Here is a 15,297-nt window from a genome sequence, read left to right as displayed (position 1 = left end):
CGGATCATGGACAATGCATGTCATGCAACATTTGAGATCGGACATGCTTCATATTCATATCAAAACTTCTAGCGGTCTTCGTTTTGTCGGCACTCGGCAGGGCGGGCAGGCTACTGAGCCCGAAAGTTTATCAGGCTTAAATTCCTGGTCAAATTAGCCGCCTTGGCGCTGTTTAGTAAGGATTCAATAATAAAAATCCTGATGTTGTTTTATTACAAAAGAAAGTCAGCCATTAGCAGTAAATTCAGTGGTGAGATTCAGCCGGTTCGCACCAACTCAGAACCGGCTGAAAAATATGACTTTTGCGATGGAACCGGCTGACAAATAACTTAAATCCCACCACTGAGTAAATTGTATTGAGGACAAAAACATTCATTCTGGGGAGGGTATATAATTTGGAGGCTATATACATGCAGTTGAAATTACACTTCAATGCACATAATGAAATGTGAAAATGAGATGAATTTTTGATTTCAGATAGCGTTCAATACAGCACCCAGCACATGGACAACATTATTGGACACGTAGTGAACATAACGATCGTTTCAATATTATGTTGTTTATGTTCTTGTTGTTATTTGACACAGAATAACACACCTAGTGGAAATATTAAAAATCCGCTTTTCTCTTCGAATACTGGACCGATTGCTTTGAAATTTTCAGTGGTTGAAGATAAAATTTTTCCCCAGAAGGCTATTACTTTTATTCATTTTAAATATACCTGTTAGCTCTGTGAGATTTTGTTTTTGTTTTCTATGACGTCATTAAACGTTCTGCGTTCATCGGACGCCATTTTGTGTCCTACTGTACTGCTTCGCTTGGTGTGAATATATTTGTAGACTGTGATCTGACGGTACGCTAGTAACGGTACACCGTACTGTACTGCGAACAGACGTGTCCATATATTTGGGCGTAGCTCTCTTGTTTGAATTGTATTTCTCTTGAATTTTAAATATATTTCCCTCCGAAAGGAAAACCTGTGTCGTGAAATAAAACCCAAATTTTTAAGACGGATATCATATTTATGAACATTATTTGAAAGTATAAAATAGTGATTAAAGGCCCTTTTGAAGATCATCTTCATGTCGACGCATAGATTTTGCATTTTTTCATTGAATACATTTCCATCCTCTGCAAAGTTTCATGCTTACAGTAAACTTTCTCTGAAAACGATATGTAGCCCACCTTAAAACTTGATTTTGTAAAACTTACTTAACTGTAATGACGAATTTTGTCGCTGACCCTTACTAAGAATTTTATATTGCAGTCGTGGGTGAAACAAACTATAATAAGGAACCGATTTAAGCGTTTTGAAATTAAAAATGCGTCCCAGCCGTTTGCGATAAATTCTTGACCAGTGGGTTAGTATGGGAATTTTAGCCTAGATTATCATCAATCCTGACACCCACTTATTTTTATACTATCCACTTGTTCAATTTTTATTTCCTAAAAAGAGCTTGAAGCGTCAACATGTTTCTTTTGTAGACATAATTAATTACCTTTAGCTAGGTCGGACTGCTTGTTTACCTTTCATTCGTCGATTGACAGAGTTAAATAAAAGAAAAATAGAATAAAAATAAAACTGCGAAGAAAGGACTCCTGATTCGGGCTGAAATGTTTGAGCCAGTACTTATGCGATAGAAAGAAAAATCTATTATCTTTGACTTGTTATTTACGAATCACCACCATGCATATTGCACTGCTGATACAAGATCTGAAAAAAGCCGCAGCGATCCGTTTTGTGTTTTCAAGTGTATGAGTGACTCGAATTATCAAGAAAACTATACTGTAGTGTATCTGAATTTACAGGTGTACATTGGTTCAAGGCGCTCACTACTGGTATACAATAGCGTGCTGATCAATTCAGTTCAGATGAAACATGAAAGTTTGTTTTTGTAAAAAGTGTACCACATGAAGTGGACACAGAAGCTCAAGATTGGATAGAATCTTATAAACCTCAATGGGTAGAATTCGACTAGCTGATAAACTCGGTGCCTTTAGTGCGGTGGTGTTCAATTGAGATATTTCGATGCTAATAAAACGGGAGTATTCTCCACTCATTTTGGCAAAGATGGACAAAAAGATACATCAAGCTAGGTTGATAAAAAAAATTTCAAGATATTTATTTTGCCATTTTAAGGGACATACAATGGGACTGGAACCACAATCCGTATATTTACCTGGTTTCGCAGAAAGTCGTAGAAAGATGGTGCCAGGACAAAAGCTTTGGACGCTTGGTTGTCAATCAACCCTTTTTCCCCAGTTCAATACTTCAGAAAGTACACAAAACAGATATTATCACGTTCTAACCCAAATCCCATTTTTCGAATTTTAGAAACGTACACTACCAAAATGCGGACGATGAGATAGGATATAAGCAGTGGTGGGATTCAATTTTTTTGTCAGCCGTTCCCTCTCAAATATCATATTTTTCAGAACAAACAGAACATTGACAGTAACCAGTAATGCTAACCGGTTCGCTGATCTCATAAAATTCCGTGAGGCGGTTCTAAGAACTGGTGCGTGCCAACTGAATCCCACCACTGGATATAAGTTGAATTATATTTCGCCCAAGAAACAAAATCAGACCGCAATCGTGCCACTAGTGTTGCAAACCGCCCTTTATTTCAACGGATAATTAAATCGCGTGACAGCGTAACTTTTATGGAAACAATATCTATAAGCGTGGAATTAATAGCACAAACCTCTGTAGTCTATATGGAATTTAACAAAATTATTTACAATGATTTGTTTGTGTTATATGATATGGACCACGATGGGGACTTTCTATGTTAGCCAAGTGAATATACCCCTTCCCATAGGTTTCAAAAGACGAACAAAATTAGTTACCTCCATATTGGTACACACACTTCTGGAGCGCCAATAAACGAATTAAATTGAATTAAAGTCAGGGACGTCGCAGCATGGTAGTAGGCTAGGTGTGGGCCACACTCGACCACAGAAATTATAATTGGGATAAAACATACTAGTCGGCGTGAAACTTTTATTGCGTTCGGTTGGCAAAAACAGGCATCTTCACCGTCATTTTGTGTGACGCTATTCTGGGTCAGTCAATTTATCAGTAGTGTTTCAATAATTGTACATTTATTTATTCAAGTTTTTTTTTACCAGGTTAAGTCTGTCAGTTGCATGCTAAGAAATCAAGTTCCCGCAATTAACTAGTAAAGTAAGTCGCAAATCAGTGGTAAATCGGTTGCCTACCGTGTTTCCCCAAAATAAGACTGGGTCTTAAATTCACTTTTTTTTTTAAATAACACTAAGGCTTATTTTCGGGGGATGTCTTATATTTGCATTCATCAAAAACGAAATTACAAAGTAGAATTACGAGATTTTCATATATACAAAATATGGAAACCGATATTCCTTTACTTATAAATAAAACGTTTTTATTCAAAATAACTGCAAAACATCGATTATTATCAATCATTCAGTTTAAAACGCGTAGAAGAGATATCGACTAGGTCAAAAAAAAAATTCGCGTTATTCACTAGGTCTTATTTTACGGGGAGGACGGTATGTTAGTCGTTGGGGAGGACTTATATTAAAATCATTTTCAAAATTCAGGCTAGGTCTTATTTTCAGGGTAGGTCTTATTTTCGGAGAAACACGGTGCATTGAATAAAAAGAAATTTTTACGACTGGTCCATTGGACGTGACAATGGGATAGCTCGCCAGAAACAGTACTGTCCCGGCTAAACCGGGACGTATGGTAAGCTTAACAAGTAAATGAGCCAAAATTTCGGGATCGTGATTATCCGGGATCTTTGCCCCACTTGCATGTTTTGGTAGGATCGCAAGGTTTTCCTTTCTCAATTTTATATATTATGGCAATTGCTATACTATATCTTACTAAGCAAAAATATATTTAGTCAACATTAATTCAGTTTTATCGCTAATGTAACCTTTACGCCTTTCATGAAAGAAAAAAACATTCCAACGACCTTTGACCAAATCTGTCGGAAGGTTTCGTTATATTTCGGTTGTATTAGTTGATGCAATCGCTATGTATTGCTGTTTGGGATCTCCCCTCGATATGACGTTCCAAACGCGGAAGTCGAATGGGTTGACCGGCTGACTAGCTTTAGCAGCTTGCGGTTGTCGATTGCGAAGTGGGTTTAGTGAATCTTTCATTTCTGACTATCAGCGGGACCGTATCAACAGACGACAACTATTACAGAAAGCAATAAGTTACCGCGTTTTATTGCACGCGAATGAACATATACAGATGTACGGTACGGTAACTATGATATACCGGTAGGCCTAGTTGCATCAGTGCATAGTCTGATACCGGTACGTAGTCCTTTAGTCCCGGAAGTCGAATGACTGAATGGCTACCGTACCGGTACCGTACGGCTAGCTTTATCTCAATGGTAAAGAAGGACCAGATGAGTCTTATTTCAGTATTCTGGTATTTCAGTACCCTATTTGTTACCGTAAAAGTGGCTACTTCGGACAGTTCCAAACTTCGGACAATAATTTTAAACGGCCATAGGGTGGTGTAGCCAGTCTGCGGACGATTTCATTCAAACCGCTATAAAACAAAAACCAATATTTCTAACCCGTTTATTTTTTCACCGTAGGTGCATGGGCATTTCTTCTACATGCTAAACCTCGAATTAACTTTCTACGACCAGGGGTTAAAGCTATACAAACCACCAAAGTGCGACACTCTAAAGACGTATTTGCGACCGAACGACCAGTGTGCAACCACGGATTTCAAGCCTTGAACATCATTTCTGCTGCGTGAGACTAGGGCATACGCAGCCATGCGTAAAAAAAATTAGCTTCTAATTGCATTTCTGACTGTCCTATATTTTAAGAACAAGGTTATTTCGAACAAAACTCGTCAAATTATAAACAAAGCACCGCATTACAGCAATCCAACAAACAAAAACGCGGTGGTCGCAAATTGGTCGACAATGCTATTATCGACGTATTGGAAATGCGCACCCCCCTACTCCCCATCCTTTAAATGTAGAAACGCGAAACTTTAAAGATGGTTAAAAGAAACAGAACTCTACCCACCCGCCAAGTTTCAACTTTTTATCTCTCATATTTGTATGGATTTTCAAGCTTTTTCAAAGGGACAATGGGCAGTTGGCGACAAGGAAAAATGGTCCGTTTTTTTTCTTCGGTCGGGTTTTCGGTCGTAACTTTTTTGTTTGTCGCCGCATTTTAGTGTAATTTCGCAGAGCTACGAAGGATAAGTGGACGAGAACGCGTGAGAAATATCGTCTCGGTTCGTTAATTTTTTCGGCCTTAATTTAATCGATGAAGTTGATGGTCGCAAGTAGGTCTTGGCCGCAAAGTGGGTAAGCCACCCTATACCAGTATACCCTAGGATAGGATTAACATATTTATCTCGGGGGAAAGGAAAGCATGGACTCGGTCTTACTACTTACGTACAGAGCACAGCGCAGAAGAGAGGGAAACATTTTTGTTTTATTAGCGTCCGTGAAATTTTAAACAATTTGATGGGAAACAGAAAACAGTAGTACTGTAGTAGGGAATGATAACGAGTTTATATCAGTAATCTTCAACATCTTTAAATAACCTGACGTGACACAATATGAGCACACCAATGAGCAAAATCAAAAAAATTTTGGAACTCCAGAAGTATGTGCACCAAGATGGCGCACAGCCTGAGCACAGTAGGTATGTGTGCCAGGTTAGGGTGCGTCATGTTGGGTTATTTAAAGATGTTGAAGATAACTGATATAAACTTGTGATCATTCCTTACCACTGTATACTGTTTCCCATCAAATTGTTTAAAATTTCAGGGAAGCAAATAGTATAAATAAGGGAAGAAAAATGTTCCCCTCTCTTCTGCGCTCTATTAAGTAAGTACTGAAGTAGAAAGACCCGCATGGACTATTCCTGATGCAGTGATGCTTAGCATGATGAGCCACACCGTCACGCCAATTTTGACTAAGAAACGTCGTATATTGTCAATTTTAATTATCATTGGTAGCGCTGTTTTATACTGATATACATCTATTCTCAATTTTTTTAATGTTGCATGGGTATTTTTTTGGTAAAAAAACGGAAATTTTGCTGAAAAAAACCGCTCAATACAGTACCGGTATCTCAGCATCTCGTTTCTGTGTTTTATTGCATGCGAGCTAAAACAGAGAAACGCTGTGAGCCCCAGTGCACTCACAGCAGGGAAGGTCAGGTGAATGTCGAGACATCTTAAAATGGGAGGACTGTGATCTGCTGTCTAAATGTCTAGCCCATCTCTTCATGCATCCAACTTGACTTGGCGATTCTGATTGGACAATTTAACCTTAGGCTGTTAGGAGAATAGCCTATAATCCGCATGGCTGCATGGTGCTATCTTTCAATGATTATTTTTTCTTAACATTAGGAGACTAGCCTATAATCCAGATAATCAGCATGGTGCTATCTTTCAATGATCATTTTTCTTTACATGTCTTCACTCCTGTTTACTAATTTCAGAATTCTGTATTCAATTTGGCATTTCTCACAATTATTCATATGGTGTGGCAAAAAAATTACTATACAGCTGTATTTCTCTGTGGTTATAGACTATATATGTGTGTGTATATTAATTCAACACTTTAATGTGAGAGAATACGGACCACTTTTTTAGACGACATCTTTCAATCAAAAATCTGTTTGTGTTAAACCTTACTAAAGTTTTTGTTTGCGCTCCTGATGCTGTAATCTATTTATTTCTATCTATTTGTTTTATCAAATATTTTATCATCTGTTATGATGACTAAATGGTGTCGAATATATATATATATATAACAAAATTACTGATTTGAGCTTTGTCAAAATACAGACAAAATCATGGTAATACAGATTTGCCAATTAAAATTTGCAGACACAGCTGAGATTGCTAAATTTTGGTCCTTGTATTCCAGCCAATTTAGCACCAAACCCTATAAAACTGCTTCATATTAAAAACAACTTCAAATATGCCATTAATCTTCTGACCTTTGTTGGCACACAGTGTCGAATTGCATTCTAATTCCACCCTTAATTTACTTCAAACAAAACACACATGGGGCTGATAAGTGTGGGATTTACGTGCTAAGAGAATATGCTAACTATACCAACAGAGCTATAAAATGTTTAAGATTGTGTCCACTTGAAGAAATTATTTTGTTTCATGCCCATTCAAACCAGTGGTTTTCAACCTGTGGTACTCATTCTAGTGTGGTACGCGGGAGCTTTTTAAGTGGTACGCGAGCAGCTTTGAATTATTGCAACAATTAACTTTTGAGTTGGCTAAAATATGGCAAAAGCAATTTCTCTTAATCTTACCGTACATACTAAATGTATTCGCTGAACGGGTTTATAGGATTGGGTTACCAGGATGCTACTATTGCTACTTGATGTATGTGTTGGATGATCAGCATAATCTTGAGTTTTTGGGGTTAAATAAATTTTGAGACTAGGTTAGGCAGTTCGTGATAGCGGCTAGTGACGACCAAAGTGTATTCGTCCGAGTTTTGCCCTAATTCGATTCGTTTTGCAGTGATTAAAGCATTTCAGCTTTAACGGTTGATGACGCAATTTTGCACGCAATTAATACGTTGTTATTGCATTCAATAAATACTTCGAAACTTGCATGAAGGTCTGTAAAAAAGTGGTGGAGCCACATAAAATACTACCATAGCGTGTTTCTTGTGCCATTGTCCCCACCACAAATGGGGTTTTGTTGGTGGTACGCAGCCAGGTTAAGAAACTCGAAAGTGGTACGCGGCCAGTAAAAGGTTGAGAACCACTGATTTAAACCAATGACTCAATTTGCCCTGAGCTCACATGACAAAAAAACAGAACGACTTTGATTTGACTGAAGTTTTGTTACAGGTCTCCAATGACTCACTTTTACTGTTTCTCATTGACTGTTCTTCATTATTTTATGATACGTTAACCTCTCATATAGCCATGTGATGATAAAATTTCCCTTGTATATTGTTACTTCATTAAGGTATATGATGAACTGTATCTCTTGTTACCTCATCTTTCTTGCCTTAGTCATCTCACCAGAGATGTCAGGCAGTAGAATGAAGCATCATTTATATTATACTGTGTTTCAACTTGTTAAAGTTATTATTTACACAATGTTTTTAATTTACAGTTTGTGTAATACTAGTCTTGTCATGGCGGACAATGAAAGTCGGTTGATTCCTTTGTTATCATTTGCAATATCTGGTAGCAATGAAAATCTACCGGGAAATGGAGATATTGATATGTTGTCAAAAGCTTATGAAACTTGTCATGAACTTATGGAACGAGATTATACTTGTGAAGTTTTGAATAATCCTGATGGTCATTTGTGTAGCACATACCCTGAGAAAATTATCATTCCAGTTAAATCATCAGAAAAGGTTGGAAAGTTATCAGAATATGTACTGAAAGGACGTTTTGCAAGAACGAGGGGGAGGTTTGTTGTTCCTGTGCTTTTACTTGACGGAAAATATATTTGCCGATCTTCGACTCTTGCTAGGTCACCGGAAATATATTGTAGGCAAAGTTATGGGTATTGGGTAAAAGGAGAATCTATGGACATGGACACTGTTGAAAAAGGTGCAAATGAGGAAAAGGCTGTTATTGAAGAAAATCATTTTGAATGTTTGTCTGACAATGGCCTGTATACCAATGGTGTTAATAATGTCTCAGAAAGTCATTCTAATTCTCAAATAATTGATGATTCACCTTCGGAAGATGGTAAGAGCAAAGAATGGCTTCTTGATAAAATGAGAAATGCTGACATTCAGCTTCTTCGTTATCTCGACGTTGACACAATTTTTGATTTAATGGTTGAGAATAAGAAAGTTAAATTTGGTATGAATGTAACTTCTTCTGAAAAAGTTGACCGCCAACGAAGATACCTTCATTTCAATCTTTTAAGTGTGCCTTATCCTGGTTGTGAGTTTTTCGTTGAATACCGTAACCATAATTACTCCGGCGAAGGACTTATGTTTGACTGGAAACAGGATTTTGTGGATGCAAACCTACATATGCCTGATAACGTTCAATATTTATCGAATATTAATTGGCAAGAATATATCAATTGGGATTTAGTTCAATTAACTCAAAACTATCTGAAACTGCATCTGCATTCTCTGATAGGTGATAACTCAACGGGTATTTTGTTGCATTGCATTTCTGGATGGGATCGTACACCACTGTTTGTTTCTCTTGTGAGGCTTTCATTGTGGGCAGATGGCCTTGCCCACCAGTCTCTAAACGCTGAGGAAATGGCATACTTCACTGTAGCATACGACTGGCTGCTTTTCGGTCATCAATTTACTAGCAGGATTCCAAGTGGTGAAGAAATTTTTTATTTTTGTTTCGATTTTTTAAAATATGTTTCCAGCGAGGAGTATTCTATGGTGACACATTGCCAGAAGGTTACAGAAAGTCTGCCCGTAATGAATGGTAATAATCATCCAACTACTAATGGTAATCACGAAATGAAAAATCATAATTGTTCAAACCAAACTATACAATCTCAAACCTTGCAATCTGAACTTCCTTCAATGACTAATGGTGGTGCCGAACATGAAGTTTCCACTGAGCATCGTGACGCCACTGCAGTCATGAATATCAATGATAGTTGCTGTTGGATACCGGAAAAAGGGAAAGCTGTGAACTGGACCGCCAATCGTTCACGAAATATAGAAAATAATGTTTCAGATATTGAAGGTAATGGTACAGATACCCAAACAGCTGTTCTGTATGATACTGATGACTGGCGTAGTTGCAATTCTAATGGCCATGATGACCAATTATCAGCAACCTCAATGCTCTCCTCTCTATCAATAAATGAATGTGTGAACGGAGAACACTGCGAATTTGTTGTTACAGAAAAGGTGAACAATGACACACATTCTGCAACAATGACAGTTAAATGTGAAAACGTACGAAAAAAGAAATTGGAGGCGGTAAGGGATATGGTTCTTAAAGCGTATGAAGAAGCTATGCAATGGCACAGAGAGCGCGAGCAACGAAATAACTCTGGGTTAGCAGCAATTTTCTTTAATCAGATATCTAAGACTTTTAATCTAGTGAAGCGCTAGACTCAATTTTTAAGTACAATTAAAGTAAATCAATTGGTGGTTTAATACTATTTGTCCATCTCTCATTCATTTATTATTAATCATTTGCTCTGGAGTCATTAGCTTAGAAATGAATCAGTCCTATTTAGCTGCTCCATGTGACTGGTAATAAATTATCGGTAAATAACACATCTATGGTAAAGTTCTCTGTAATGATATTATGATACAATATATTTTTACGAAGTGAAAAGGCATATTTCAATTTATTCCTGCTACTTTATGTGGTTCACACTTATTTAGTTTGGGTAATATTTTTTACAATATTAAAAACATATTTATTCAAAATGTATTAATATTTTCCTCCAAATAATTATCTTTTTTTTGGTAATACGATATCTATAATATATCAACTTTTTTGTGTGTTGTCTACGGCTAAAATATTGTTTATTTTTTGATTTGTTTTTTGATCGTTTCTACATGTTATATTCCACCGTCTTAGAAAGGAAAGAAAAATTTGCAAAGCTTAGTAGTTGAGTCCCAGAAAATGTGTGCTATAAAGTTTGTCTGTAGTCATGTTTGCAAAATCTATTATATTGCCTGTACTGGTACATCAAATCAAATATTGAATTTTTCTTTCTTGGGCCACTCCTTGGGGTTATTTGCTATTGATATGCCGGTTGTGCTTCATTAATAAATATTTCCTAATTTGGCCAGATGGACAAAATATAGAAACAAACCAAACAAATGCTGAAATCTGTATGCTTACTAGCTATAGAAAATTTGAAATGAATCCGTTTGAATATGTAGTTTTCTATTCCAAACTTAAATTTTCTATATATTGTGATTGTATCAGATTTCCAATTTATCAAAGCCAGATTGTGGTCAAACAGAAATAGCATTCAAGTGAGATACAAATCTATAGTGATGTCATCGTGCTGAATTTGCCATTTTAAACTTCCTAAATTTTGTTTTCGTAAACACCTTGTATAAAACACATCACTTTTCATGAAGTGATGTCCTATTTGAAAACTAATATCGAATTTTGCTATTGATCAAATGAATGAATTATAGATTTGCAATAGGGTATCATAATTTCTGGTCATTCGTTTGTGATTATGGCTGACTATATTACAGGATTATAATATAATTGATCACATAATATTATCATTAAGCCCTGAAGGCCTAGTATTTTTAATCAGAGTTGGGTAAACGATAATGCACTCTTTTGATCAATCTATTGTAATCTGTCTGTTTTTTAAATAATAAGGTGCATTTGAAATGATTGATTTTAAGTAGCATATAATTAAAATGACATATTTTCAACAATCCCTATTCAATGTTCATCATCATAGGTGCGACATGTAATTTGTCATTTGCTTTTGATGTTAGATTTAACATACCGGTAAGTCACTTCATTGCTGTATGCATTAATGGTAATAAGAGCTTTGTAAATTCAGATTACCACTCAATCGCATAGTTGCTTGAGAATTGCTATATATCATAATATGATAAGGATTCCATGAGTAGAAACTAGAAATTATTGCATACTTTGAGCTAATGTCTTAAAAACTGACTTTCCAAACTCCCAGGTAGTGATATAACTCTAACAATAAGTGAAAAAGGATATTCTGTAATAATAAAAACTAAGCGAGAATTTCAAGACAAAAAAGTGAATGTCAAATTTTTAAAAAAAATTTATTTGAAAAAATTACAAAAAAAAAGATGCTCTTTAATCAGTTTGAAGCGATATTTATGAAAGTATTTCAAAAAAAAGTTTCCATGGAGTTCAAAAGTAAAAAATTATGTTTTTCTCAAAACAGTCCTTCATCCCTCCGACTTCCAGTTCGGTTGAAACGCTCAAAAACACAATTAAAAAAAATTTTGACCTCTCCAGTGGGATATCTGGAATAGGTATTTCAATCTTTTTTCACACTTTTGAGGTTTGTGGTTATTGCAAGCAATGATTATTTCATGTTGAATGATTTATATGTTAAAATTGATTTGGTATTCTACAATACAATTAATATCAATTAGAACTACAAATTATTATGTGTTTGAAATTGAAATATTAGTCCGATTATACTTTGGAAAATTTCAGAAGTACAATAATTCAATTAATCGTTTTTACTCAGCTGAATTAATATTCTTTAAAACAACTTTTGGGATGTTTTTCCTAATATTCTATATATCAAATTTTAATTGAATTCCCAATTCGAATGACATTTTGAGAAAAATAACTTCACCGTAATTATATTGGAGTCATATAGTTTGAGTAAACTTGTGAATTCCATGATCATTTTTATTCGAAAATCCTGTTACAAACTGAGCCTAATCCCCGACATTCAAACTTATGTGAATGTTTTGTTTGAGAAAGTTGCCTTTGTATATTGAGAATGAGGAACTATAACATTCCATCGAAGTGGGTGTGTAAGATTCTTATGTAAGAATCAAACATACCAATGCAGCGTTGTTGTTTAATGTTCAACAAACATATTAATAATTAATCTCTTATGGTAACTGTATATTAAAGTATGAAGTTATAATATATTATAGCTGAGAATGTCTTATTCTAATATTAAATCTGATGTTTACTGAACTTTACTCAGATAAGCCACTGCACAGCAGAATCAGTTTCTCAAATTTGTCATATTCAATTGCAAATTCTTTATTATAGAATTTGGCACAAATGTTATTTTGCGAAATGCAGACAAATTTAACTAAAAATAATAGAGGTAAATAATTCAAGGTTTGTTCGAAAAGCATAACTTGCCCGTTTTCTTACCATGGCTTTCTTCACGCTAATTCATGAGTTTAATAATCAAACCGAATTGCACCAGGTATGGCCCAAACTGAATAAATGAAATATACCTAGAACCAGTTTGAATGTAATTGAAATGTTCAGATATTCTCACATTTCGTATTGATTTCCTAAACTATAATTCAATTGAAGAAACCTAACGTATCATTGAGCTATATTGATTTGAAATTTAGGTGATAATCATTTGACCAATGATTTGATTTTTCAAATTTGAATATTTTTGTTTTTAGTGGAACAGAATGTTCATGTATTTTCACTTAACATATGAGAGATACGTTTATATGAACAGTTTTATTTTCATTGTGGGAAATTGATCTTACAGTTAACAATGATAATAATCAGCATTAATGTGTTGATTGTAGAAACAAACTTATCACACCTTTGTAATATTTTTGTTATTGTGATGATCAAGTTTTTGTTAACATTGGCTTATTCATTGGTTAAGAATGTCTGCTTATTATTTGGCAACCACCTCAACTCTCCCCTATGGAATTTTGTAGGAGTGTTAAGAATAGTCCTCAACTGACCAAATCCAGCCCATGCTGTCTAATTTGTTACTTGAGTTTCAGTTGATTTTAGGAGCCCATTCTAGCTGGCGCTCAATATAAATAATAACTTTCCTAACGTATCCATTGCACACTTTTTGAATGAACACTCTTAATGACTGACAAATTCACTGGAATATGATTCAGCAAGCACTCTCTGGCCGATCTAACAATGTCTTAAAATTAAATTGTCCCACCTATTTTAGGAGACCACATATCCAAGGTTTTGTCATATAGTGCTTCAAGTGTTGATACACCAGGATTTGGGGATTTATTTTATGTTTTAATTTTTTGTAATAGCCGTTTGAAGCATATCTGAGGTAACGGTATATTGATCTCAATATTTCTCACATCTTAATTTCATTTAATATTGTGGTTCATAGAGATGTGCAATAAGTTAATCAATAGCTTGTTATCAATATTATCCCGTTTCATGCTTCTGTAGTTTGACTATCCTGAATAAAAACATGAGCTAAGCAATTTTGGGGCAGAATATACAGTTCGAGTTAATGCCATGATTTATTTTTTCATGATATTGTAGGTTTAGTGGGATGGAAGGAAATTGTGTTTGAGAAAGGGTGACTTATATATTCCAACTTATTCTGTAACAATAGGTTCTATAAAAATGCTGACACTCAATGAAAGCATTGGGATTGCAGGTTAAGGTAACAGGGATTTAGTATGGCAGCATGAATCCAGTCATAACGCTCAAGTGACGCCAACCATTTTTGTTCCTATCATGCACTGTAATATATATATATGCTTGAAAAGGTGCTATAGAACGGGGATTCTCTAAGTGGGAAATCTCGACCCTCAGGTGGCGAAAAGCCGGAAGGGCGACTGCGCAATTTTGATAAGTAGGGTTATCCCAAAACTTATTTTGTTCATGTTCCGACGGAGGGTATTCATCTCGCTTCCGCTGAAAGGAGAGCATGACGACAGGGGTAAATTTCGAGGTGTGCACGGGTTCTGTTGCGTGTTGTATACCTGATTACCTGTCACAACCGACTACCTGATCGTATTTACCATTTATGGCAATAATTTAGAAAATCTACCTGACTTTACGTTTGATGACATCACAAAATATACCGAGGGAATGAAAGTAGTGCAAATGGGGTTACAAATTAGAGATGTGCCGATATATCGGCCGCTTTTTTCGGTATGGGTATCGGCTAAATACAGATCGTATAGCTTTCTGATCCAAAATGTTTTGAAATCGAGTAAGAATACGGATGTTAAATTTTTTTTGGAGGGATCGTGTTCGCGGTGTTGGCCTCTTTAATTAACTGTGAGCCATGCTCGTCCCCACACCTGCTAGTGGAAAGAGTGTGACCTGTTTTTAGCTATTTATAAGCCAAACTAGCTCAATTAAATTGGCTATTTTAGCTGCCATATTTTTATATTGACATTTTTAATATTACATGGTACCGGTAATTATGAAAAATATTATTTTATTTTACCGCCCATGGTAGCCAAACCGTATGAGTTTTCTAATTAAACACCAAGATTACTAGCGCCGATGCAACGAATGGAATAAACTCTTTCATCTGAATCAATTAATGCATCTGGATCACAAACATCAATTTCTCATTGTCTGGAATATTTCCTATTCAATCTGAAATAATGTGCATTATAAACAAGAACAACAAAACGATCATTATGTTCACTAAACGTGTCCAATGAGGGGCACATATTCACTATTGTTTTAACCCTGCACACTTGGAGCAATAATTACATAGTATCGGTATAGGCGTTTTTTCGTTGATATCGGCGACGAAAGTGGTATCGGTACATACTATAGTACAAATACTTCTGTGGGCCGTTCAACCACAATTACAAACGTGGGCAAGGCACCGGTAAGTGAGTACGGACGGTT

General features: G+C 35.7%; 1 protein-coding gene across 1 annotated transcript; it reads left to right on the top strand.

Annotated features, from left to right (window-relative positions):
• The first annotated feature begins 4,050 nt into the window (after positions 1 to 4,050).
• On the top strand, positions 4,051 to 13,918 carry LOC120338153 (phosphatidylinositol-3,5-bisphosphate 3-phosphatase MTMR14-like). Its single transcript, XM_078111496.1, has 2 exons — positions 4,051 to 4,253; positions 4,602 to 13,918. The coding sequence occupies exon 2, from the start codon at positions 7,947 to 7,949 to the stop codon at positions 10,077 to 10,079; it is 2,133 nt and encodes a 710-aa protein (XP_077967622.1). The 5' UTR covers positions 4,051 to 4,253; positions 4,602 to 7,946; the 3' UTR covers positions 10,080 to 13,918.
• Positions 13,919 to 15,297: the final 1,379 nt, after the last annotated feature.

This window comes from Styela clava, chromosome 1 (genome assembly GCF_964204865.1).
Source record: "Styela clava chromosome 1, kaStyClav1.hap1.2, whole genome shotgun sequence".
Classification (NCBI taxonomy): Eukaryota; Metazoa; Chordata; class Ascidiacea; order Stolidobranchia; family Styelidae; genus Styela; species Styela clava.
Note: the sequence above shows the minus strand (reverse complement) of the source record. Positions and strands in the feature narration are given on the sequence as shown.

What these genes read in the sequence shown, in the direction of transcription:
- LOC120338153 (XM_078111496.1), top strand. Translation starts at nt 7,947, where the DNA reads ATGATAAAATTTCCCTTGTATATTGTTACTTCATTAAGGTATATGATG.